Here is a 27,224-nt window from a genome sequence, read left to right on the forward strand (position 1 = left end):
AATCAGTGAAAGCGCACAGTATAATATAGTAAAAAATATGAGACATATTTCAGAAAGTATTCTGAACAACATGTGCTAGTCGAAGGGTCCATTGAGGGAAATCTTAAAAAGGATGCATTCCAGAAACATGGAACAAGTCGTTATCAGTTGAATCGAGTCGCATTGAAATTAGCCAATATAAAATATGTAGAAACAAGCTTAGAAAAAAAAGAGAAAAAGAACTTTGATTATTTGTAACGTTCACTGAAAAAATGTAGTCAAAAAGCACGGTCCTCAAAAGTGTTCACATTTAAATCCTTACATCTCTACGAAACAAAACGAGCATGATAAATATTTAAAAAAGTAAATAGATAAGAAAGTTAACAATCGCGCGAATCGCAACGCGAATGGCCAGTTAAAATCAAGCGAGACATTATCAAGATAGAATCGATATCAATTATTTTGATTTTCTTAAATGATAGACGCTCGCTTGATAAGAACTGCGTCATCGTACACGCAGACACGTCTAAAGAACAATTAAATATCTTCATTTTCCTCCTTCTTGGGTTTCTTTCTCCTTTTTTTTTTAATTCCGTAGAATCATGATATTTGGGATCGTATAAGAGGAATCTCTGAATTATTACACAATGTTCCATTTCTTCCTTTTTATAATCCTTCAATGCGTATTCCCTTAGGGCGCAGCATATATTTAACAATTTGTTAAAAGCTAATTTATATTTATATTTATATATATATATAATATTTATATATTTATTTATATATTTATATATATATTATGTCCCAAGTTAGTGTGCTTCTTAAAAATATATGGCAGTCATCGAAACGCAAACGAACCGTTTGCGGAGAAACGCGAAATTAAAAGATTACAAACGTGCAAGAGCGAGAAACCAAACCGTATAGAAATGAAACGTGGATCAATCGAACATATATCTTTTTTTCTTTTTAATTGAAAATTGCGAATTACAGAGCAACGTTCTGATTAGACTAACAACGAGGTATCAAGTTGCTAGACGAGTTCTGTTAAAAATACAATATAGAAATATCATTCTTAAATAGCTAGAAATTTTCTTTATACAATATACAAAGCATTAGTAAGTAACATTATATAATTTCTCAAGTATTTTTACACTTAAAATAATGAAACGTATAATACTTCATAATACCAAAGATTTATCTAAAGACAAAGTATGCAACTTGTAGAATCTTTTGTAAATTGTAAATATACCATGGAAACTTTATATTTTTAATCAATTTACATACAGAACCCCAGCAACACGATACCGATTAAAGAACAATCGTTTTGTACAAAATATTTGATAAACAAATTACAGAGAATCGCGAACACGACATACTTGTGAAAAAACAATATCAAACACAAAGGATACCATATGCGCATACATATACATATTATTAATTACAAATCTAATATTTTTTTCATCGCGAATAGTATTTTGTCGATTAATACGTATGGATATCGCGGACGATCAATTTTTTTTTTTGATGATCAATGCATCCATGTGCGAATGAATCTTGATCACGCTAACGTGGGACATATCGAATGTGTGTGTATGTGTGTGTCACCTTTTCAACGATATAGCGATATATTGCAAAGTGTCCAAAAATTTCTTCGAAGAGAACGAACAGAAAAGAAAAAAATACGTAATTAGAGACTTCGAATGGCCTATACGCGAGTGAAATGTTTTAACACATACAGACAGCTGTTTAAATACTCTCTATGATTTCCATGGCGAATAGTAGTCGTAGATGTAGGCGTTTCGTTAAAACGACAAGATTTATCAAGGGTCGTCCTTTGATTTCGTTTCGTAAATACCATTATTTCATGTATTCTCATCTCGTGTATTCGTGTTTGTGTCTCCTAATTGTTCATAATTAGCGTTGCATTATTAACCACGCAGAGCGACGAAACATTTCTCTTAAACTGTGTGTGTTGTGCTGAGCGGCTTATACCGTACTTCACTGCTCCGGTTTAGCTGAAAATTGGCAAAACAAAGGAAACCATTAAATTAAAAGATATTAACGCATCTATACGAAGAGGCAAAGGATAATGTATCTCTCCAACACTGCTGGAGATGAGTCTGTTCAGACTGAGGCATAGAGTAGAACTATTTAAAAACAATATTACTTATATAATCAAATAAATAGCTCTTCTGCTTCTAATAATATTTAGAAATTTAGAAAGATACAAACTAACAAGGAAATTATTAAAACTACCTTAAAGTGTTCAATTATCGGATAACTTATAGATTATTCAAAGAGTATACAAAGTAAAATAAATAAGGAGCTCTAGCCTCTTTCAAATTTATCTCATTTCAGTTAAATATAGTGTAGGATTTCCACAAGGAAATATTTACAGTACAGTTCATTATTATATTGACCAATTTGTCTCTAAAACTATTTTATACTATATTTAAAAATCTGACAAATAATTTTAGAGACATTTAAATGGACATATTGAAATGAACCAGCCTGTACATGTGAAGATAACATTACTACGTCTCAAAATATCTTTTGATACTGCTAAATGAATGCTATATACTATCGCTCAAGGTCTGACGGGCAAATACGGATGCTACACATAAATCTGGACAATTAAAGTAAATATGCACGGGTCAGCTCTGTTTTATAAGAGCTGGACACGATTGGGTAATCGTGTTTGTACAAAACTGATTACCTCCAACAGTAGAAGGTAACAGAAATTTTACTTCTTACTAAAACGAGGATCTCTGAAAGTTTTATCCGACCAGCAAAGAAGCGTGAACAAATGATATATGATGATAATGGATAAGCAATGATAAAAGGATAGCCACAATATAATCCAGCAATGATATACAATAATTGTATGTGTCTACGCATATATATATAAAAATACATCATACTAGAGCGAACGAAAGAAACGTGTCTCATGAAAAAAAGCAATGAAAAATGCGGATAAAAAGCGCTTGTGAATTGAGAGCTTGATTGGTGAAACGATTAAAACGATTGTGTTTCATATAATACATTGATCTTCTCGTAATCGAGGTTGAATCAACTGTGTTCAGTTTGAATTTAATGTCTGGAAATGTTTTGTCGCTAAAGTACAGTTGTTCTTTAGAAGGTACAATCACCAGTCATTTTCCTTGCCATTTTTGCTGATACCGAGATTTGTAAGAAAGTAAAAATCATCTCTGCGATCAATGATACTTTTTGGACTTTGCCTGTTCAGTCTCTCTCAGTCTTATAATGTTTCAATTCATACACACTTCTTCGAGTGACACATCTTAGCGATGTAACTAACATTGTACGTTCTAAAAGTTTTACACTTTACTTCAGGATACTGGAACACCGTAACTTTAACATTCAATTATATAATAGATTTCATTAGTTACTTTTCCTTTAGGATAGCGTTCTTTTAGAACAAAAGAATTCGCGTTGAGAGTAAAGTAAAAAATTGATAGCAATGAATTTCTTTACTTTACTTCAACCGAAAACTTTCAACTCTATGAATTATCACAATCAACGATTACTGTATTTAGTTTTTAATCGATTACTTTGAAAGAATGATACCTACACGGATAACGACTGTAATTAGCGACTCCATGGTTTCACAGAAATTAAAGGAACCTCTAGATTATTAGCGCGCATATGAAACACAGTAAGCACTGCACATACAAGTTCTCGTGTTTGGAGAAACTCGATAATATATCATTCCGCATTCACAATTGGAAGAACATTCCTCTTGTATTTTGTCGAGATGCTAATCAAAAAGAAAAGGTACAAAAAAAAGGAGAAATAAAAGGATAGAAAGAAACAACTGGATACGATGATCAATTAATCGTGCAGCAGTACGACGGTAAACGTTCTAATGATTGTTGTGTGCGAGACTCACCGCAATCTCTGTAAATGTTGTTCCAATTGTGTACTGTTTTCTTACAGTTCATTGGTTTCACTTTCTACTTTTTGGCTTTTCTAAAATAATGATAAATGCAATGTGATCGAATGAAATGGATGTCTGCCAGCGGTAAATGTACGTGACACCGAATGACTGGGAAAACCTCGAATATTTAAGGAATTATAATTTAAACATGATCATTTATCTAACGCGCGCATGCTCCGAGGTGATCGCCCGCCACTCGTCTAACGATGATCAATGACATTCGAAAAAAAGAAGCGAAGTAGTAGTGGTCTAGTATCATAAATACCTACACACCATCGAAAGAAAATGAACTTCGTTTACTTAGCTTTCAGAGATACATACGTGGATAGGCTATCAAAGATTAGATCACCGGAAGAATTAATGCAAGAAAGGAGAAAGTGTTAGAACTTAGACGATAGGCGCGTTACCCTGTAAATATATACCTTTCAAACGAGCAAATCACTAATGCTCATAAGGCGTTAACAATTTCTTCGCATAACAATCTTGTAAATAAGTGAAATAATTTTAGAGATTAACAGGAACAATGACGACACGAAGTTTTAAATAAAAATTCATCAGACGAAGAGGGAGAGAAATTGAAGAGAAAAAAACATTGATGGTCGATGATGCTCCATCTCCTTTCGAATCCAATGAATCTCATTCGTTATAATTTCCATGATATGTCGGGCTTTTATCTTAAGGATCACTTTAAAACCTTTCGGATACTTCGATCGAGACTCACTTTTTCTTGAGAGTGAAGAAACTACGCCGCTTGGTCTCGGCTTGTGTAGGCGCGGGCAGAGTGTGCGCCCTGGACGTGCTCGCACCGGATGTACCTTGTGCAGCTTGATTCAACACGGAAACCCATTCGTTCATTTCAGCGTCGTCTTTAGCTTGGAATAGGAAGTCGGATCCGCTTTGCGACCTAAAACCATCATACATTAACGAAAACATATAAAAGCTTTGAAATCTTACTTACTTTACACGGAAGACATGTTTCTTCTTGGTGTAATCACTGGCTACAGTAATAGTCGCGCCTTTGAGATCCAGAGGAGCTTCCCCTTTGTAAGGTTGATCCGGAGCAGCCTTGTAAGACTTCTGATCGGTATATACATACAAACTTTGTCCACGAACGACCATGTACACCTTGTGCCAGGAACGATTCGACGCCTTCTTCGTTGTACTCTCCCATTCGTGTTTTCGTTGCAGCACACCCTCGAACTCGTCGTCGCTAGGACTTCGTTGTTCTGGAAAACGAAGGAGAACTCGAAGCAACTTTAACGACCTCGATAAAATACGCTAACTCAATCCATAATTCTATGTTAATCGAGCGAAGTAGAAGTTAATCTACGTTACAATCGGTCATCGAACTCTCTCCGAATACGTCGTACGTTCACTGTAAAGAATCCATTCGGAACAGGAAGACCTAAACAGTTAATCGGATGCGTTAGACGATGCTCCATATGCAAATCAAGCACCCAAACGTACACGCATTCACGACGCAACACCATTTGCATACTCGAATCGTGATTAGTCGGATGCAAATGTTTTTGTTAATAGAACACATTCATTTGGTACGGCTGGAAATAAAGAAAAAATGAAAAAAAAAGGGGGGGGAATGATTATCTTCCGGTGGTATCAGGAGAGAGACTTTCTCTATTCTGGAGTACCTGTTGCGCATACACAGGTGATTGGAAAGTTTGATTAATTAGACGGCGAACGTCGGTCCGATGGTCGATGTGAGAATGATTCACTTACCGGAAATGCTGCGTTCATCATCACTCACGCCACTGCGATCTAAACTCGGCGACTTGGCGGATTTTCTCCAACGGAAACTTCGGAACGGTGACTTGCTGCGACTACGTTCCTTACGTCTTAAAGTACCAGACTCGGAACCGCTTCCACCTTTTGGAGCTTTCAACACGACACACGCAACACAACGGGACATTATTAGCTACTTACAGGTCACATCGACAGCCTAATTTATTTTGGGACTGATCGATCAATTTCGGGGTACATGGGTTAACTTTGTAATCAGCGTTCATGCAACATGCTCATGCGAGCTACGCTAAACCATCTTCATAAAGGAGGACACAAAGTTTAGTAAGTTTTTTTTTTTTTTTTTATATTAAAAATATTATATATTTTAAATGAAATTATAATCGAAAAGGTTTCGATTCCTTCAAACCGATTTGAATTATGAAACAAAATAAAAATTCATCTTTTGTCTTGAGCAGAAAAAATCATATTTAACAATGTTCAAGCTATTTAGAAACAATTTATATTTCTAACGAAGGAATTATTATGTCGACTTTTGATCACCTTTTTGGAAGAAAAATGTTGGAACATGAGAACTTGTGCTGCGGCGAGCAGCCGCAGAAGTCTCAAGAACCGCAAGAGAAACCGGAAGTGCACGTGGTACCAGCGTTATCGAACACAGCACCAGCCTGGTCAGGTGCCGCGATAATTAATTTTAAAATTCAAAATATATCCTCGAGAGATTTCTTAGGGAAATATTTGATAATGTTATTCTACCCTTACGACTTTACATTTTTCTGCCCCACGGAAATGATTCAATTCAGCGATCGCGTCGACGAATTCTTAGAGGCAGGTACGTTGTTTCGCTAATCAATCAATTTAAACGACTCATTTCTGTTTTATCGCGCAAGGCTGTGACTTAGTGGCGATTTCCACGGATTCCCAATATTCCCATTTGTCGTGGATCATTACGCCCCGGAAACAGGGTGGTTTGGGTGAGATGAAGATGGCCGTATTATCGGATAAAAATCATAAAATATCCAGAGAATATGGGGTGCTCGACGAGAAAGAGGGAATAGCTCTGAAAGGATTATTTATCATTGATAAGAAACAAATAATTAGGTACATTTCGCTTAGCGAAATAACTCTGTCGCGTTCTGTGGACGAAACGCTGAGAATATTACAGGCTTGTCAATTTGTGGACAAATTTGGTGGTACCTGTCCTGCTGGACCAAGAGAGCCATTGCTTTGTGCAGAGAAGGATCCAAATTACTTTACTGCTACGTGATCATTTATTTTTTTTATGAAAATATATTTTTATAAATAGATGAGTTATTTGAAAAGTTTTATTAAATAAAATGAATAACGATCCTTTGATTGAACTTACTTGTTGGGCTAGATGGACCCAGAGGAGGTTTCGTGGACAAGGGGGTAGCAGGTGATGGTCCTTCTCCTCGTACGGATAGTCGTGCAGGTTTCCGAACATGCACTACACCATCACACCAATTTAAAACATGCTATACTTTGGAATTAAATACTAACAATATTACGTAAATAATTCTAATACAACACTACATTTATATTATTAGATTGATTAGTAAAAAGCACAGAAAAATGTTATCCAGTTATAACATATGAAATGTTTGATTAAAATTTCATTACATAAAAGTATGAAAAAGTTACACTTTTGGTACAAATACAAATGACTGCATAATCGTTTCATTGACATTCTTGATAGAGAATGATTGATCTTTTGTTGAAACAAACAATGGATCAATCAATTTTCAATTGCTTGTGTTCAAAAATAATACATTAATATTAAAAAATTATGAACATAATTTATACATTTCATATATTATTAACACTTAATAAATTTATAAAGCTTGATAGGCCAAGGAGGAAATGAAATGAAACTTGTAAGTAGCTAATGGTAAGAAGATAGTTGCTCTAAAAGCATTTGCAAAAGGGTTTGCAGATGTACAAAGCAAGCATAATTTGTAGTCTACTTTGTACTTTCAAGTTCAATACTCTTTATCGTCACCGTGTGTGCTTACCTTTCGTGATAAAATCAATTTTTCACTCGTTGGATGTGAAAATGATTGATCAAAAATTAAGTTAACTTTACACGTATCTGTATCTTCGACAAGTTTTGAACAGTAAACATCGAATGCATGCAAAGTTCCAATAATTTTAATTAATATTTGCGTATATTTCAGCGACTCCATCAACTGTTAAAAATAGTTAATGAAAGCGCGTAAACAATTACAGCTGCAATTGTAGCGATAGGCATAGTTGCCCTACAAATATGCTGAAAGAGAAAGATTGTTGTGAAATTTATAATCCTTCAACCCGCATTGCATAAATTTTCAATTAAACAGAAGTATAATAGTTAATAGATAATTTTTCACAATACGGGTCAATTTCAAAGGCGAGAAGAAAGGAAACGATATGCCGTAGAACACGCTGCCGTGAACAGATGATTTAATTCTTATGCTCCATCACCAGCTTAAAGGATCGATAGCAGGATCTATATATAAAATTCAATTCAACCATCAAATACCAGAGTCTCGTTTATAGTACAAAAATAGAGAGCAACAGCCTGAACAGTCAATAAATACATTATTACACGGGAACAAATTATTTCACACGATAAAAGACACTGGTATTTAATAGAATAGTGACATTAATAATAAGATTAGTACATGATACATTATTTCTTTGTATACCAAAGAAGATTTATTTAACCCTTTGCACTCATTGTGAAAAATAAAATATTATCGGGGAAGAAGAAGAATTTTAAAAATGGATAAATTTCAAATGAAATAAAAAGAGAAATGTAGAAATATTTTTGAAAAAATTATTCAGTAGTTAAAATATAAATTTCGAGCGCAGAAAGGGCGATACTTCTTTTATGGGGACACTCACCTTCCTTGGGCTTGTCTTGAGGCTGTGGTGTACGTGTAGAAGCCTTGCGATGTGCCACTGTGGTTTTGTGCATTCCGTGCCGCATTTTAGGGTGCATTCAGGAGAATTTCCGGATCCGGATACATGGATTTTCGTAAGGACGGAGTCAAGTTTCACATAAGGTTGGGGAAGAGGCAAAAATAAACGTGCTGTTAGCAATATCATGCTTATCCAAACAAACCAGTTTGTAAAACCAGATGTCTATGAGTTAAATGTGTGTACAAGACACGTGAAAAGCGAAACCGATATTGTATTAGTAGATAAAAAAAAAATCATTTTCATGAGAAAATCAAATTGTCTTCAGAAAAGAATTATATCAATGAAAAGCTGTTCCCTTAGATATTTCATCGTTTGGAACAGAGAATACAACGTATACGATCACTCTTATTAAAATTTTTCAAATTATTATGCAATATACTTGTCGTTATCTTACCATGTGACTCGTCTTCGCCGGTGGGGCGTTCTCCGCTAGGTACTCCTTCAGCTTCAGCTCTATGAAACAAAATTATATTTTTAATTTCACTTTACACACATTACATAAAATTTTATGTTTTATTATTTTTATTCTATCATTACTATTCATTACTATTTTATTCTAACACCAGTGCACGGTAATTTCATTACTGGTTAAGTAATTCTTGTTCTGTCAATTGTTTGTTAACAGTACCTTTCACTGGGTGGTTCATCTGGACTAGTTACTGGCGTTGCTTTAGCTAATCGAGCTGCCTCAGCTGCTGCGGCCTCCTCTTTCTTACGTCTCTCCTCTTCCTCTCGCTCTTGTTCCCTCCTCTTCATTTCTTTCAACTCAAACTGTAACACATTCCCATTTAACATTATTGCTATTCACTTCTTCCAAACAGGTTCGAATGAACCACTGACCGTAGTGAGTCGATGCAAGGCACTAAACCTTTCCTCTTGCGCAGCTGCCGACTTTTCGAACGCCTCGTGCTTCTTGATTAGGTTTTCAACTTCGTCAATCGTGTGCTGTAACAATCAGATTAACAGGATTAATGTTACATATTTCTTTGCTTCCTGAGATATAATTCAGAAGTACTCACGCCAAGTTCTTGGCTCATCAGATATGGTTCCTGTGCGATCAACCATGCCTCAGCGACCGCAGCGTCTCTAGCAAACTGATACACCTCCAAAACTGAAATAAACATATGTAGAAACATTAGTAAAATTCGTCAAAATTATTAAAATACAAAATGATTGACTTATCCTTACTGAGCTGCAAGTTCTCCCAACGCTCCTCCCATCTATGCAGCAACGCATTTCTATGATCCGTGAGCGCCGCCAGTTTCTCCTTGATCTGAGAGTTGGCATAATGATTCCTAGCTAACAAATCCTTCCCGAGATTGATACAAGCCATCAGGTTGTCCTCCCTGGCGTCGATCTCAGCCTTCAGGCTCTGATGATTGTTCATCAACAACTCAACTCCAGCAACGTCGCGAGGCTTCTCAGAAGTGTTCATCTGGCGCACTACATCGTCCATCCAGATCATCAGGGTTCTGACCATGTTGAAGAATCGGTAGAGATCCCCGGTGTCCTCCAGTTTCGTTCTTCTTCCTTCGCAGAGGGACTGCAAGTTGTTCCAAGCGGCAACAACCTCTCCTTCGCGGTTCGTTATCTCTCTAGCCTTGTCACCAGCATAGCAAGCCTGCAATTTAGCCGACTCCTCTTGAATCTGCGACACCTGACTCTGCAAGGTGGACAGATCTTGCATGAAGTTGCCGTGTTTTCGTTGGAGAGCGGAAACCGAGCCAGCATCGCGACCGAGCTCGTCTGACATGGCATTTTGTTTTTCCAGGATTCTTCCAAGAACGTCCTTGCAGTCGTGGAAGAATTTGTGCAGCTCCCGGCTGGCTTGCAGCATCTGCGTGCGAGTGTCGATCAGCTCCAGCAGGTCCTGCCACACCTCGTTCAATCCGTCCTTCCATTCGGCAATGGTAGCAGCATCCGAGTGACCGGTTGCTATTAAAGAATCCGCGATACCGTTCACTGCTGCTACCCTTTCTGAACCTATCGCCTCGGTGTCCCTAGCGAACTCCTTGAACCTCTCCCATAGCAACGTCACGTGGTCGTAGTCCTGGCCCAGTTCATGACTTCCAGCGACCAATTCTCTCTCCGCGATCCACTGCTCCAAGTCGTCCACCTCTCTGTTCAACATGAACAGCTGAAGAGCCTCGTCCAGTTTGGCTCGACGTTCACCAGCCAGGTCCTTCAATCCGGCGTACAATTTGTCCACTTGAGATTGTTTTACAGCAATCTGATCAGCGAGAGGATGTTGATCGTTGATCAGCTGTCTAGCCGTTTCTCCTAGCTGGCGGATCGTCTCGGCGTAGTCCTCTACAGCGTGCTCCAAGGACTCGTGTTTCTTCATCAGATTCTGTGCAGAAATCTCATCCTTGCCACGATCCTCCACCATCATGTACAACTCTTGCTCGCTCATCCAGGATTCCGCCTCGGTCGCGTCGAAGAAGTACTGCTGTGCCTTCTCGTTCTGAAGCAGATGCTTGTTCCTGTCGTCTACCGCATCCTTCAGCTCCTTCCATTTCTCCGTCAACTCGGGTATCAGTTTCTGGAATTCAGGACTGTCCTCGTGTCCTTCGTCGATCAACTTCTGTCCGTTGTTGCACACCAGATTAATCCTGGGCTCGTGGTTCTCGATTTCGGTGCGGAGAGACTGGTTCTTCTTCTTCAGCATGTGCACGTTAAATAGGGAGTTACCGTATTCGGTGCTGGTGGCTTGGGGCATCTTCTCGGCGATCCAGAGCTTCTCGTCCTCCACGTCGCGTCTGAATTGGAAGGCCTCTTTCTTCTTCTCCAGTTGACGCTGTCGGTCGATCAGAGGAGCCTTCAATTGGGCGAATCTCTGGGCGACCTTCTCCTTCTTGCACTTGATCTCCTCCATCTTGTCATCTGGCACTGTGCGCTGCAAGTGCTCCGCTTGTTTATCCAGTTCAGTGACTTGTCTAGCCTTAACCGCCATCTGCGTTTCGATCATCTGTTGCTTCTGCATCAGGATGTTAACGGAAGCCAAATCGGATCCGGTATCCGTGCTCTCGATTTGCTTCTCCAGCTCGTTCATCCAGGAGTCAATGTCGTCGCAGGTCTGGTGGATAAGTACCTCGCGATTGGCATCGAACAGACGTTCACCCTTGTCGTGGGTGGTGGTCTCGAGTTCCTCGAACTGATCAGCCAATTCGGCCACTTTCGGTTTGATGATGTCGGCCAGGTCTGGTTTCTGTTGGATCAGTTCCTCTGCAGCTTGTTGTAACTGCTGCAGACGATCCTTGTTGCTCGCTATTTCTGCCTCGAAGGCCTGATGCCTGGTCCATTTGCTGTGGACAGTCTTTGCACTTCTATAAGTTTCGTCCTGGGCAGTGATGTGCTTCTCTTGCACCCATTCGCCCAACTCCTCGCAGTCCTGCAGGAACATTTGCAGCTGCAACTGATCCTTCAGCTTCTCCATGCATTGGTTAGCCTTCTCGCGGTTCACTCGACGTCGTTCGTTGATGCTCTCCGCCTTCTTCTTGACTTTGTCAGCCGCGAAGTGTCCCTCGTCGACAAGTCGTCCAGCGAACTGCACCACGTTGTTGATCTTCTCGTCGTTCGCGTCCATGGTAGTCATGAAGGCCTCGTGACGCTTGATCATGTGCTCGGCCTGCTCGAAGTTTGCCGGTGTTTCATCTTTAGCGAGAATGTGCTCTTGCTGGGACAAAAGCACCTCTGCCTGGCGAGCATCACGGTCGAATACCTGCAAGTTCAAGGAATTCGACAACAACAGCTTCCTGTTCACCCACATCTGGTGCAATTCCTCCCAGCCCATCTTCAGGGCGTTCAATCTCTCCCTCAAGAACATGTACTGCGTGTCCCCGTCTCCAGCCTCGCTTGTTAACCTTTCTCCGTACTCCATCATCTTCTGGTAGTCGTCGGTGTAGTTGTCGATCTCTTCCTTGATGTTCTGATGCTGCGTGAGCAGTTTTTCGGCATCGGCCAACGTGGTCGGCGTGTCCTCGCTGGCGACGTCGGTTTGGGTCTTGGTTAACCACGCCTGGAAGTGATCAAGGTCTCGGAGGAATCTGTGCAGATCACCGGCTTCTTCCAGTTTCGCGTCGCGTTCCTTCAGCATCTGAGTCAGCTGTTCCCAGATTGTGTGAATCTGAGTGATCCTTTCTCGAATCACCTCGGGATCTTCCAGGTTCTGTTGCTGGATATTCTGAGCCTCCATTTCCAGAGCGTCCAACTTGGCCTGTATGGCTGCCAGGTCGCGTTCCATGCCACTCAGTCGACGCTGGAGTGTCATTACTCCGGTCAGATCCATCTCCAGGCTGTCGGTCTGCTGAAGGATACGCTTCTTGTCCTCGATCCAGGACACCGTCTCGCGACACTCGATGTGGAAGGTCTGCACACCGTGGGCGGAGTTCAGCTCGTCGCGTTTGTTCTCCGCCTTCTCGCGTAGTTCTGCCCATTTCTGGTTCAACTCGTTCTGACGAGCGACTATCTGTTCAGAGTTAGGATGTTCGACGTGCAACAGCTGTCTGGCCAGTTGATTCACGACGGCAACTCGAGAAGCATTCGCGTACATTTCTTTTTCGAAGCCATTGTATCGGTGCTTCATGATCTCCACGTCTTCGATGTCCTTGGCCGGTACCATCGTCTCTAGCATCCTGTTCTTTTCACCGATCCATTGTTCCACTCCGTCGGATTCGCTGAACAACTTGTACAACGACAAGGCGTCTAGCAGTCTCTGCTTACGCAGCTTGGCTAGTTCCATCAGCTCCTTGTACCTCGAGTCTATGGAAGCCAGTCTTTCCAGGACTTCCGATGATTTCGCGTCCTGTTCACCGAGACCTGCTGCCTGCTGATGAAGCTGATCGATCGTGGCAGCGTAGTTCTTTAACTCGTCTGTAACATCTTTGTGTTTCTTCAACAGGGACTGGACGTTTGCCTCGTCTCTGCCGACGTCTTCCGAAGAGACGAGTTTCAAGGTATCCAGCATCCAAATGTCTATGTCATCGGCATCTGCGAACAATTGATGGTAGTCGACAGCTTCTTCCAAACGTTTCCTTCTGAAAGCAGCCAGATCCAGAAGATGGTTCCACATTCCTAGAATTTCTTGAAGCCTCTCCTGGATTCGATCAGAACCAAAGTGTTGCTGACGAACCAGTTCATCCCCAACAGCGACCACGGACATCAGCTGTGGTTCGTGAGACTGGATCTCGTTCTCCAGAGCCTTGTGCTTCGACAACAGTAAGTTGATAGTGGTAAGATCATGACCAATATCTCCAGTGGATACAATTTGTTCCTTCTCCTTGATCCAGTTCTCCTCGTCAGCCATGTCCCAATAGAATTGCCACAGTTTGCGAGATTCTTCGAGTCTGGCTCTACGTTCAACAGCCAAACGTACTAATTCCGCGTACGCGTCTTCCAATTGCTGCACGCGCTCAACGATGATCGTTGGGTCGCAAGGACGATAGCCTTCTCCGTGCTCCAAGAACTTCTGACTTTGTTGCACAACAGCTTTCACCCTCTCGCCGAGGACATTGATGTCTGCTTCTACCAGAGAATGTTTCTGCAGAAGGTCTTCGACACCCATCAAGTGCTTTCCGTAGTCGTCGGTCAGCAAACGCATCTTGATCTCTTCCATACTGTCCAGGATGTACAGCATCTCCTGGAAGTTCTGTTGCAACTGCAGAGACAACTCCAGTCTCATTCTTCTAGCACGAAGCAGCTCCAGTAAGTAATTCCAAAGTCTGAGAACGTTGTCTTTGCGGGCATTAATGCGTTCGATGTCATGGTAGTTCTCGGTCTCTAGTTCTTGCGAAACAGCCATAACAGCCTGGACCCGTTCCTCGTAGGCGAAGATGTCGGTCTCGATGGCTTCGTGTTTTTTGGCAGCAGCCTCGACGGCGGCTAGATCAAAGCCGAAGTTATCCTGAGAAACCAATCGTTGATTCTCAGACAACCAGGTCTCTCTCATACTGGCCTTTCGGTTGAATCTCGCTGCTAATTGCTCTAATTTTTCCTGACGAATCAGCTCTTCGCGGAGAGCCAATTCTCGCTCGTGTTCCGCTTTCTCTAGCCTCTCCCACGCTTTGTTGATATCCGAAATCATCTTACCCTCCTTCGGCGTGTATGGTTTTTGATTGTTCGCTCGCATCTTCGACTGCAACGTGAACAACAGTACCTCCAGATTACCCTTCTCCACGAACTTCGGCGGTTTCTCTACGGTACGGTAATTGGAGAACTGGGAAAGTTGAGACTGAACTCCGACCAAAGAGTTAGCGAATCTACGGTCTCCTAGAGCCTCTATCGTGCCCTCGATCCAACGCAACAGATCACTGGTCAGACTTTCGTACTCGTGGATCATACGGTCGTTCTCCATCGCTATTCCGACCACTTTGCCGATCCTTTTACCTTGCACAGTCTCTTGCTTCATCTTCGAGAAGTAATGATAGTACGTGACCACGTAAGTGATGATTGATTTCTCGTCAGGATGATCAACGAATATATCTTCAGCGTCCAACAATTTAGTAAGACCAAGCTTGTCCTCGGCCACGTTGAACGCGTTGTTCAGATTGTAAATGGCGTTCGATTTCGATAGTTTGTCGAATTGAATCAAGTCTGGACGGTGTTTGTGAATGATGGCGTTGAAGGCTAATCCATCGCGCCACGAGGTGGTGAAATTTCGCACGTTTACATTGTGATAACCAGCAGTTTTCATCTGGCACCAGAGGAGCAACGCGTCTTTCGCTGATTTCGTTTCTTGATTGTCGGTCTCCTCGATCGTGATGTCCTGAATCTGGAATCGCAGAATGATGGTCCAAATGAGACCCAAGCTCAAACGCGGATTCCCGTCCACTATGTCGTGGGATCCCATGTTCTCCAGGTGCACTCTTTGCTCTCGCAAGAACTGCAACGCCTTGTCGACGTTCTCCAAACAGTGGATTCGCATTTTTCCTTTCGTAGGTCGTGGCAAGCGTTCCCCGGAGAGGATCTCCAGGAGTTTGATCAACATCTTGCCGTCTCGTAGGTCGACGTACAGGTCGCCGATTCGGCAGGAACACCGAACCAAGTGGGAGTTCACCCATTTTTGGAAGGTCTTCTTTTGTACTAATTCACGTTCACCTGGTTCGAACAGACGAATGAACAATATTATTTTATATTATCTCTGAATCGGGTCTGATAATTTTACCTCGCAAATTGAAAACTACTTTATCGTAATCCATTGGATTAATAGAGCCAATGAAGTATTTGATTAATTACACTAATTACAAATTTTTTTTTATATTTTTATGACATAAACGTTACGTTATTTCAGAACCACTCGACAAATACTACTAAGAATCTTCAAAGAACATAGAGTTTCAAGTGTACACTTATCAAAAGCATATCCATATCAAAGGATGTGGCAATAGTTGCTTTCCTCAGCAGAAACTCGCTTCGCTATTTCTTTAAAAGTCGTACAGCGATCAATTTTAATTTCTCAAGAGATGAAAACTCTTCTGGAGACTTCGGAATCATATTTTCTTATTTTTGTTTAATGAAATTCATATTTACCGGCTAGGGCTTTGATCCGTGAACGTTCGAAAAGCCTCGAACTCGAGTTTCCCCCGTCGTATTCGTACTCATCGACAATCTCTTGTTGTAACGTGGGGTCCCAACCCGCGCGCACCACCGAGATGTCGGTCGTCATTTTGTCAAACGAACCAACAACTCACTTCTGTCTTACCCTTCGAAAGGGCGCTCCTGAAACAGAAAATGAAAAAATTTTTTTTTTATTAACTCTTTCGCTATTATTTTCCTTGCCCTTTGTAGCAAGGAGGCAATTATCTGTATTAAGGATAAGGAAAAATGAAATCTAATCGATTTCGATGCTTTCCGTTTAGATCACCCGGTATGTTGTACCGTTCACCTGCAACCAAGAGTTCCAAGAGCGGCGAGAATCGACGATTACGCGATCGCGGATCACGATATCGGGAAGGAACGATCAACAGATATCGAGAACAAGGCTTTAACGATCGTTGCTCGTTCGTTCGCTCACAGTACCTAACGCCATTGGTGCATATTTCGCACGTGTGACATCATTCGCGTGATGTAATCGCAAATCGAGCTACTCCCACATGCTTTTGTGAATGTAATGTAACGTGTTATTCGACGGATGTCCTGAAAATACAAGTTGTGCACTTGACCGATACTTTCTTCACGCGCATTCACTGTAAAATGTAAACCCGTGAAATTATATTAATTTTAATTAAACGTTATTTGAAATTATAGAACTTCGAGAACGTATCGAAGAAATTGAAATTAAGAAATCTTGATTATGCAATTTTAATTACGGATGGACTGTAAATGTCTGTTTGTACGACTGACTTGATGAAATTATTGCATGATTATGTTTTATTCATTCTTACGTTCGCCGTTGCACCGTAAAAGGCTTCCAAGCTTTATGAATCTACCAAGAATTTCTATTTATCTATCTTTATATTTGATTTAGATCTTCTAATAATAGCTTTCACTGTTTAATTTGCATTTATTAAATCTCATTCATGATCTAGCTTTATAGGCTCATTTATTTCTGGGGCACGTTATACGTTTCACCAGATTCAGATCTAGGAATCTCTTAATTAAGCTTTCATTTAGTAATTGAATTTCAATTCACACCTCGCCTATCGGTTACGATCACGCGAAAACGTGGCGTTGATTACAGCTGAGTTAAAACGTTATCTATCAATCGATCAGTGACACTATTATTTCCTATGACAAAATCATACGACGTTAATTATATCAAAAATAATTCCAAATTTTATGTTTGTTGAATCAAACAAGTGCACTTTCTTTTGATATTAATCTCGGTAGTTTTAATTGTAGAACGCCCTTTCTTATCACTGGTTGCTATCTAAAGAGATACAGAGAACACATAAAAAAGAACTGATAAGATTGCTTTGCAATTCTTATCATCGAGTAGATCGTGCAAAACTATGTAAGAAATATGCATGGTTATTTCATTTTCAATGGACTTTAGACGCTACTTTTGTCCCGGACCTTGGACAGTATTTATTGAATGCAAGATTTTTTAATTTAGAGCAGCTAATTTTAGCCAAGAAGTTGTAATAATTATTCAGAATACGATCTTTGGAAGAAGATTATGTAAAGGAGTTAGATTCTCCTTAGGATTTACTTAGGTTTCCCTAGGCCCACCTTTGGTTCTCCCTAGGATCTACTTAAGGCCCCTTTAGGCTCTACTTAGATTTTCCCTAGGCCCTCTTAAGTTCTCCCTAGGTTCTCCAAAAATCCCAAATAAATGATTTTACCCTAAAGGGTTCAATTTGCAATGCTCCTATCCGATTCGCCGTGTTAACCATATTATTAACAATTTCAATTGTTTCTAGGTGGCCGTTCGCCACGAAGCGTTAAGACGACCTCGTCGCTGGTACGACCAAGTGCAAGCGGCTAATATATCACGTCCTCCGTGTACTCGCGCGGGTAGCCGTGCAAAAACTCAAGGAAAACCACAGTGTAAGTGGATACGGGCGTCGTTCTTTGACGGTGACATTTCGCTGCGAGCGTAGAAACGGAGTTTCAACGATGAGAGAACACCTTAGGACGAGACATCGATACTCTGGGACGAGGAAAAATCATCCTGCTGCAAACTAGTCCGGCACACGTCCGTGCGATTCGATGCGAAAAACTACCTTTGCCAAAAACGGTTATTTAATCTTTCAGGAGAGAACCTCAACGGGGTCATGGATGTTGCAACGTGTACTTTCGAATTTCACATGATTCCCTCTTGGCAATTTAAAATTTAACACCTCAGTATTTTTCTACCCAATTTTTCAGTACCCTTAGGTAGCCAGGGGTGCTGAACACTTCTTCATGTTCATATTTTAGAAATCAGTGGGAGGATTTAAAAAGAATAGGTCGAATATGGAAGGAATGAATCATCCAAATTCTGCTATTTGAATAGCACTTACGTAATGCTGCGAACTGGTTACAATGCAACTTAAACATATCACGTTTCTTCAGAAATACTCAATGAACGCGTTTCAACTTCCATAGTGGAAAGATGGAAAAAAAAGGATTCATTTATCATTCGTTTCTACAAAGGTACATGTACCCCTGTTTAAATTTCTAAATATTCCTATGGGGTTCTAGTCTCCATTATACTTTCCATGGGTTAAGATCCTCTTTTGACCCAATTTACAGTGATCGAAGGCCAACGTCCAGCGAGCTAAAGAAAGCAAGCCAAGAATGAATGACATTCTAACGTGTCTGACAAACACTTACGGTAAATTAAGAGCAATTACCCGGCCACCGGCATACTTTAATGAGCATTGCCAGAAAGGGGTGGGGAGTGGAAACCGACAGGGGAAGAGAGTATAAAGATTAGCGGCTTTGAAACGAGTAGGCGGAGTGAAATGAATCACAAAAGTGAATGACACGACGATCATCGAGGAAGGTTAATTCAACTCCAGTCTCACCTCGAGGTAAACCCATGAAAATCCGTCGACTGATAAATTTTCCCAGCACCCCTAATTAACGTGACACCTAGCGTAGAAAGTTTTCAGTGAAATTAAAACTAGCGATGATCACTTCACCTTCACCTTGACTTGGAAAAAAAAAACAACTCGACCTTCCGTCGTCGTAATTATTGAAAAAGAAGAAGTCCGCCTAATGAGGAAAGCAATTAATGATAGAGAAAGAAGTCTCTTTATGAAGTAACTAATAAACGACCGGTTCTTTCATACGATCTACCGAGTTTAGGGTTAATCTGCCGTTTAATCGGTTCTCTCTTCATATTAAGCCAGCACTTGAAGCGGCTGTGTGTGTACCTGCTCAGACCCGTACAAAAGAACACGCTACATACCCGACGCCGCAACGCTGAAGGTAAGATGAACTCGCCACGAACACAGCGTCAAGCTATTGATTTTCCACCAGAGTCACCGTGGCGCCAATGTTCGTGATACATATTATACATGGGGTGGTTCTCTAAAAAAAAAATAGTTCCCTCAAACTCCTTCAATTTCGCAGGAAAGAAATAATTAATTCCACCTTTACAATTTTTTTAAATTTTAATTCCAAAGAATATTTTATCAATTCCTCTGTTTTAGACTTTATTTAGGGTCATATATAAAAAAGGATTAATAGTATTTGAATGAGTTTTTACAAGATGATTTCTGGTGTCTTTGTATGATTATGTAATTCATGATAACTTAGTATCTCTAGTGTAGTAGTACATGAATACAATTTGTGATAATTTATCACTTCTGATACGGTATTATTATACATGATTCATAGCTAGTTGATAATTGAAAAGCAAAGGGAGAGTATAGTTTAGATCATGTATATTTCTTTTTTTCTATTTTGAGATTCTAATTGGTTTATCACACGCGATGGTTTTAAGCGTATATTCGTGCAGAACTTAATGTAAGAGGTTCAAAGATAAAGACCCTTCATTTGATAATCGATGATACTTAATGTTTAGTTAGAAAGGTATCGCTAGAAATTAGTTAAATTTTCTATCGAATCACCCGGTATATCTTCTTTGTACCTATGCACGACAATCCCGGTGAGGCAGTGACGAGCACTCTTACAATATTCTCGAGTGAATGTAAAGGACTTCGTCGAAAAAGAGAAAGCTCTGGGATGATTTTGAAGCGTGTTAAGTTGACTGGTTGCAATATTCGTCGACTTTTTATTCTATGAACAAAAGACAATGAATGTAGGACGACCGGAACGCTGAAAATGAAAATTTAATCAATCTCGACGATTTTCTTTGACGCTCTTTTAATAAAATGTCTTATCACCTTCTCTCCAATTATAATCATCAATCAAATGCTATTGTTTGCCAATATACTCCAGTCTCCTGCTGAGCAAACAAGATAATCAAGAGGTAACGAATTTTGAGACAAGTGGAATGTAGAAAACCCGAGGTGCACGGGGGGTGACCTGATTACAGCGTCCCTGCCAAAAGGATGCCATCGACAATACGACTTCATTTGACTCGGAAGAGGGGTCCATTGGTTAATGAGGTTAAGAGCGAGACTAGACGATGCATCGACTCGGATATTGAGTAAACGAACTAACGACGTGTTAAAATAGCCAGACTTACTGCTAATTTCGATTCATTACTAGTCACAACCAATTATTCGGTGAACTTACAAAAAAAAATTTATTGGAACTTTGCACTTCTCTCGACGTCAATCGAAGCGTATTTTAATTCTCTACAAGAAAGTATGAAGGTTCTTGAGTCGAAAATTGATTAGTTTGAAAAATATCTTAGGGAGAGACTTAGGTTCCTTTAATTTGAAAAAATTTTTTTTGAATTTTTTATTTCTTTCAACGGCATTTGCTGCATATTTTTATTCTTTGCAAAAAATGATTAGGTACTTGGGTCGAAAATTGATTAGTTTAGAAGATATCGTAGGGAGAGACAGGGAGAGATTGGCGGTCTCTCCCTGGGATATCTTTTGAACTAATCAATTTTTCACTTAAGCACCCTAATACTTTATTGTAGAGAATTAAAATACGCAGCAAATGGCACCAATGGGAGTTCAAAATTCAAAAAATAATTTTCCAAATTTAGAGGGCCCAAGTCTCTCCCTAAGATATCTTCTAAACTAATTAATTTTCGAACTAGGTGGGTTAATGTTTTTTTATAGAAGATAATAATACGCAGCAAATGGCACTAAGGGGAGTTCAAAATTCAAAAAATAATTTTCCAAATTTTGAGGACCCAAGTCTCTCCCTAGGATATCTTCTGAACTAATTAATTTTCGACCAATTATCTTAATAATTTTTTATAGAGAATAATAATACGCAGCAAATGGCACCAATAAAAGCGCAAAATTCGAATTTTACGATTTTATACCATTTTATAGCTATAACTTGGCCCTGTTCCATGGGACACTTTTTATAATATTAATAGTAATGAGTAACCATTATTCTATTTATTACTATTTACTGCAATAACCTACTTAATTTAATACTGTTCTCTTTCAATTCAACGTTACGCTTGAATAAATTCATTATCGACTGAACTCGTAGCATGTCGCGGTTCGAATCAGCTTTCCCGAAACCATGCAAGTTCCAGGTTTTTGACCTTTCATCGTCGCAAACGTCGAGTCATCCTCAATAAATAGAAAAGCACAGTGTGCCAAGGAATTTCAGGCTGGTAAATAGTAATAATGACATCCACCGGAAAAACATCGTGGACAAACCTTGAAACCAGCACACGTGATGAAACGCTTCAAGACACTTTGATCAAAGATCTTAACCCATTAACCAAGTAAGTCGTTCCTTGACGAAATAAAAAAATAGAGGTAGGACATTGAAAAAAGAAAGAAGGATAGTCGATTAAAGCTATGGAAGAGCGACTGGTTCGTGCATAGAGAACGACTAGCTTGCCGGGTGTACACGAAACTACGTCACGTCCGCATTTACGTTAATCTGCTGTCGGCCAACTTGGTCACCTCCGTGTCATTTACTTGAAACGACCAGTTCCCTTAACGCATCGTTTGCCATTCAAATCTTTCACCGGTCTATCGTTGGATCTGCATATCCGATCGGATTATCACGGATAGAAGTGTAATGGTTTACAACTTGCTAAAGCAGAAACTCATTGAACATCGAATGATAAATTACTATACAGGGTGATTCTAATAAAATGACCAATAGAAATTTCTCCATAATTAAAAAATGACATTATAAAATCGATTGGGTATTGATAGGAAAATGGTACTGTAAGTGCAGAAGCTAAGGATATTTCTGGGTTCACCCCCCTTTATTTGTAGGATAGTACAAATAAAATTAAGAGGAGTTTAAGTCATCATTTTGTTAATTTAAAATTTGTTTAAATAATATAGGCTTTCCACAGCTTTTTTTAAATGGCACCATGTAATTTTTCTACGCGGCGTTGTAAAGTACTCTTGTTCAACTTTCCTATTTTAAAAGGGTTAAATGGAATAGGGTGTGAAATTCGACCAGTTTCATCGCGTTTAATTTCGTCCCCGTAAAATGAAAGGTTTCCCGCGTTATAAATATGCCGTTGCTGATTCAGCGTCCCTGTAACGCCACTAAACAAGAAAATAAATAAAAAAGAATCACATACGATGATCTTACAATGACTGAAAGCTTTGTCATTGACGATTAAAATTAGATATTCAAATATCTACTTCGTATTCTTAGATCTCTCCCTTTTTTTTACATCTTGGTAGAATTATGTCAGCTGCAATAGTTTTTATTTTTATTTTTCTGACAAGGTGGAAACACTTGTTCTTTGATTTTTAGTTTAACTTCGTCTTAATTAGAATACCCCCTTGAGGAATCGAACGTCGATCAATTAGCTGATCTCGTGATAACCATAAAATTCAAAACGAGTTTATAATTCATCGATGCAACCCGGGAAACCAGTTTCTCCGGAAAAAGGAGAATCAGAGATTCAAATAGTATCGAACGATTACGCGAATGATTAAATTAATTTCGTAATAGTTACAGGGGATAGTATTTTCATGATCAAAGAGGAAAATAAAACTGCTGACACTTTTTAATATAGTGAAAGTATATTTCTGATTAATTTTTTATGGACATTTTTATTTTGACATTGAAATAATATTCGAAATTTCATAGAAATCATAGATTCTGTACCAATTAAGAATTCTACGAACCTATATCTTATATAAAACAAAGAAACATAATTATAAGTTAATTATTTTGAATTTCGTGCCAATTACGATTATTACGAGTTTCTTTAGATTTAGAAAAAGGATTTTCTGAGATTAACAGAGTACAAAATTTAAAACACATTTTTCCATATAATTTTTACAAATTTTCTTATATGTCTTCATAGTAGGTTCTTGCAATATTTAAGAGTTGAAAAAAGAAAAAAATTGATGAGTTCAGTTCAACGTCCCCCGCCTGTTCTCGCACTTATTAAACATTATGTCGTAACACGTCTCCCTATGCTGCATAATAAAAGTGTGGATATGCTAATCAGGGTAGAAAGGTTAAAAATGTCGTATGGATATTTTTAGAAAATCACATTGCAATCTATCCCTAAGGAATTAAACAGTGATTGAAATCATAGCGAATTGTATTACAAAAACAAGATTAACAATGTTTCATTGTTGTTCAAGCATGCACAACTTTCCCTGCATCCGGGGCTTTAACATGAATAACCATATTCATTGTATAAATCGAATGGTGACATCAGTCTGGTAACTAATTTACACACGATTTCTCTAACGACTATCGATAGTCGTTAAAAGCATCGACTGTCGATCGCATTTAACGATTACCGCTTTATATATTTATTTTTCGTAATGTAATTTAAGAATGCAGTAAAGGAGCATCAACTTCATATATTACGATTTCTCTAACGACTATCGATAGTCGTTAAAAGCGTTGACTGTCGATCAGGTTATTGATTACCGTTACCGCCATAAACGTTTTGAAGTGTGTTCCTATATTTCTAACCTTATAATGGTAAGTTTTACGGTTATTTATTTGTCATAATACAATTTAACAATAGAAACTTCAACTTATAAAAATAAATCTCCACGAATAGAGTATAATCCGTTAGATAAATATCACGATTTAACCTTTTCGGCTATTTTTCCCCGCATAACCTAAATCCCCCAGAGCACTGAACGCATTACAAACATGGCTGAGTAAGCATCGACAGACACAATGGTTTCCTATTTTATGGTGTTCAGTCAAACGTAAGAATCGTGTTTCTTATTTACGCGTCAAAGAATGACAGAATACTGTATAAATTCTTTGCATCAATACCTTGCTTTAATCGCAAAGTAAAAAAGACTTATCGCTTCTAAGGAACCCTAGGGACAAACATTGTCTGTATTGTTAGGAGCAATTATAGGATTAAGTTTCTGAGTCACCATGAAAACTAAATACTTATTTGAGAAGTGGGTCGGTCGTTGTGTGCCTCAACATTTAACCACGCGATATCGCGTGCTCTGACATGTAACTTTTGACACAAAAGTGATATCCATTTTGTATTTTAATGCAGAAACATTGTATAATCGACAGGACAGATGTCGCCAAAAACACAATCCGGAAGTAGCGATCGGCACGACACTAATTTATTAATTTATGCCGAAGACGCGCACACGCCCAAACCCGGTAACGATGACGTAACTGTAAACACAACGCCGAGAAAGTCGAAGGAAATTGCTTGATCGAAGAAAGGTTCATTAAATAATTGCCCTGATATACATTTTCCGGTCGCGATAATGTTACGCGTTATGATCTGAATTTTCCTTACCGGAAGTTCCGAGTAGTTCGATGTTCCTTTCGACTCTGCCATCGCGAATGTAATAAACGTAAAACTAAAAATAGATTATAACCTTAATATTTTACGTATAACAGTCTTTTTCTCTTATTTAGTATCAACGAAAGATTTCTTTTTTTAATATTGATTATATTTTGCAAAAGTTTACTACAGGTTACCGCTAGCCTGAAGGTTTTTGATAATGACTCAGCATCGAATTCACTGTCATGACGAAATCATCTACACTGAACGGAGTTGGCAATTTATAACATAGCCGTCAATTTAAAGAACCACGTCCAGTGATTAGGTCATTATTATTAATGCATAACGAATAAATATAAACAATTATTCACTATCATTCTATATAATAAAATTATTTTCGGGTGTACATTCATTTTTCTTTGAATTAGAAAAATCATGCATTCATAAGTTCTTTCAAGGCTAATAAAAGAACAAGACATAATTAAATAACCATTTGATAGAAGTATCAAGATGAACGATAGCAATGTGTGTACTTACTACCTTTCAGCGATTAGATTATCTTTCACATAACGTTTCCAAGAAACGTGAAAGCACAATAAAATTCTGGCAACTAAAAAACAACACTACACGAGTTTCTCTACAGTATTTATTTAAATAATATACTCTCAAAAAAATTTTTTTCACGACTGATGCTCCGTATTTATGAAACAATGTAAAAGTCTTTTTGGGTCACCAGTAAAACGTTCAATTTTATACAATGTACCGACATCCCGGCAAACTACATTACTACAATGCTTGGCAGATTTTTAGCAGAGGAGAAAATTAGGTCACCAACATATAGGGCGTCTTGACAGGTGAACAAAACCATTCAGGGGACACCATGCAGCGGAAATTAAGGCGCTATAAATGAACGTTGGGCCAAATGCTTATCCATGAGCTTATTTCAAAAGGTAATCTAGAACTATAGAAGAAATGCAAATTGGTGTAATCGCACCACGGGTTAAGAACAATAATATTAACAATATGAAACAAACAAAAAAACCTTCTTAATCGCACAGTGATTACGTCCGTCGACTAGAATCGATGCCGCACTCGTTGAAAGACATTGTAGGGAATAGATTAAAAAATGATAAGTGACAAACGATCTCGTGTATCGTTTAAAACGTAAATGAATATTGACAGAAATGTGGATAACAAAATGCCGTACAGCGATTCAAAAGTAGGAAGAAATCGGAAAGCTAAGGCGGCACACGCCATTTTTATCTGTAAAGTCTCAGCCGTCACGAGACGACCGATTATAAAACTCGATCGTTTTCCTGTTTTCGAAATGAAACGAAAGAAAACTGTAGGCTCACCTTGTCGTAAGTATACCCTGCGACACCGTTTTATCCCAGTACTCGCATAAAAACCAATCGAAGTACACCAAAAACCACCGATAACGATCCACACAAACCCATCCACACAGCCGACCGGCGCGCAACTGACTGAGCGCATACGGCGTCAACCTACGCCAGCGTAGCTAGTCCCAATTCTGATGCACCAATAAAAAACGCGCGTGCATATTATGAATATCTGCAACTAATGTTACCGTAATGTTTAAAACTACTTTACATGAATAAATAATCATTATTTTGTTTGTTTTCTTGATAATATCAGAATAAACCATAAAAAGAATACTGCACATTACTTGTGAAAATATATAAAACATTATTATTAAAATTAAATCACTACTCAAGTTAAATAATCAGATAATTATTTCTTTATGAATTTTCATTATCTCATTCGTTTAGATGATATGCTCTTAATATTAGAACTACTAATAAAGGAATTAAAAAATGATTATACATTATTGTTAATTAACATTAATATTATTACTATCATAAGAAACATAAATATCTTCATTAGATGTGCTTACAACAGTGAATAATTATTTTATTATATTTTCCTTTACATTTTATAAATAATGATTTCGTGATCATTAGTATTGATAGAATTGTATTAATTAATTTAAATGAATTAACTATAAAAACAACTAAATCTTTTAATTATATATATTTGAATGGAAAAATGTAAATGCATTTAAGACTGCACTTGTATCAGTATCGTATCTGACTTATAACAGACGGCGTAGGAATACATGATAACTTGTGACATCACTAGTCCCGTTTACCCATATTCTGGACCGGGCACGCCCCATCCTCTCTATTACATATTATTACGAAAATTGAAGAAAATATTACTAAATTAAAAAGAAAAAGTGTTTGGAATGTACGGAAGAGGAAGAATAAAGAAAAATGCTCAAAATAAATTATG

At 38.7% G+C, this 27,224-nt stretch overlaps 2 protein-coding genes across 8 annotated transcripts; one reads left to right on the forward strand and one right to left on the reverse strand.

Annotated features, from left to right (window-relative positions):
* Positions 1–202: 202 nt before the first annotated feature.
* beta-Spec (spectrin beta chain) lies at positions 203–26,392 on the reverse strand. 7 transcript variants are annotated; one of them, XM_034328062.2, is made up of 13 exons: positions 26,267–26,392; positions 16,202–16,390; positions 9,863–15,769; positions 9,694–9,785; positions 9,515–9,619; positions 9,303–9,445; positions 9,069–9,127; positions 8,597–8,653; positions 7,059–7,160; positions 5,672–5,827; positions 4,893–5,160; positions 4,656–4,838; positions 203–1,991 (listed from the first exon to the last, which is right to left on the reverse strand). In XM_034328062.2, the coding sequence occupies exons 2-13, from the start codon at positions 16,335–16,337 to the stop codon at positions 1,988–1,990; spliced, it is 7,212 nt and encodes a 2,403-aa protein (XP_034183953.1). In that variant the 5' UTR covers positions 16,338–16,390; positions 26,267–26,392; the 3' UTR covers positions 203–1,987. The 7 variants fall into 7 exon arrangements, with proteins under 7 accessions (XP_034183953.1, XP_034183954.1, XP_034183955.1 ...); XM_034328063.2 differs by lacking the exon at positions 26,267–26,392 and adding an exon at positions 19,509–19,630; XM_034328064.2 differs by lacking the exon at positions 7,059–7,160.
* LOC117606078 (peroxiredoxin-like) lies at positions 6,167–7,056 on the forward strand. Its single transcript, XM_034328092.2, has 2 exons — positions 6,167–6,524; positions 6,583–7,056. The coding sequence occupies exons 1-2, from the start codon at positions 6,218–6,220 to the stop codon at positions 6,957–6,959; spliced, it is 684 nt and encodes a 227-aa protein (XP_034183983.1). The 5' UTR covers positions 6,167–6,217; the 3' UTR covers positions 6,960–7,056.
* Positions 26,393–27,224: the final 832 nt, after the last annotated feature.

The sequence above is a fragment of the Osmia lignaria genome, chromosome 1 (assembly GCF_051020975.1).
Source record: "Osmia lignaria lignaria isolate PbOS001 chromosome 1, iyOsmLign1, whole genome shotgun sequence".
Lineage (NCBI taxonomy): Eukaryota > Metazoa > Arthropoda > Insecta > Hymenoptera > Megachilidae > Osmia > Osmia lignaria.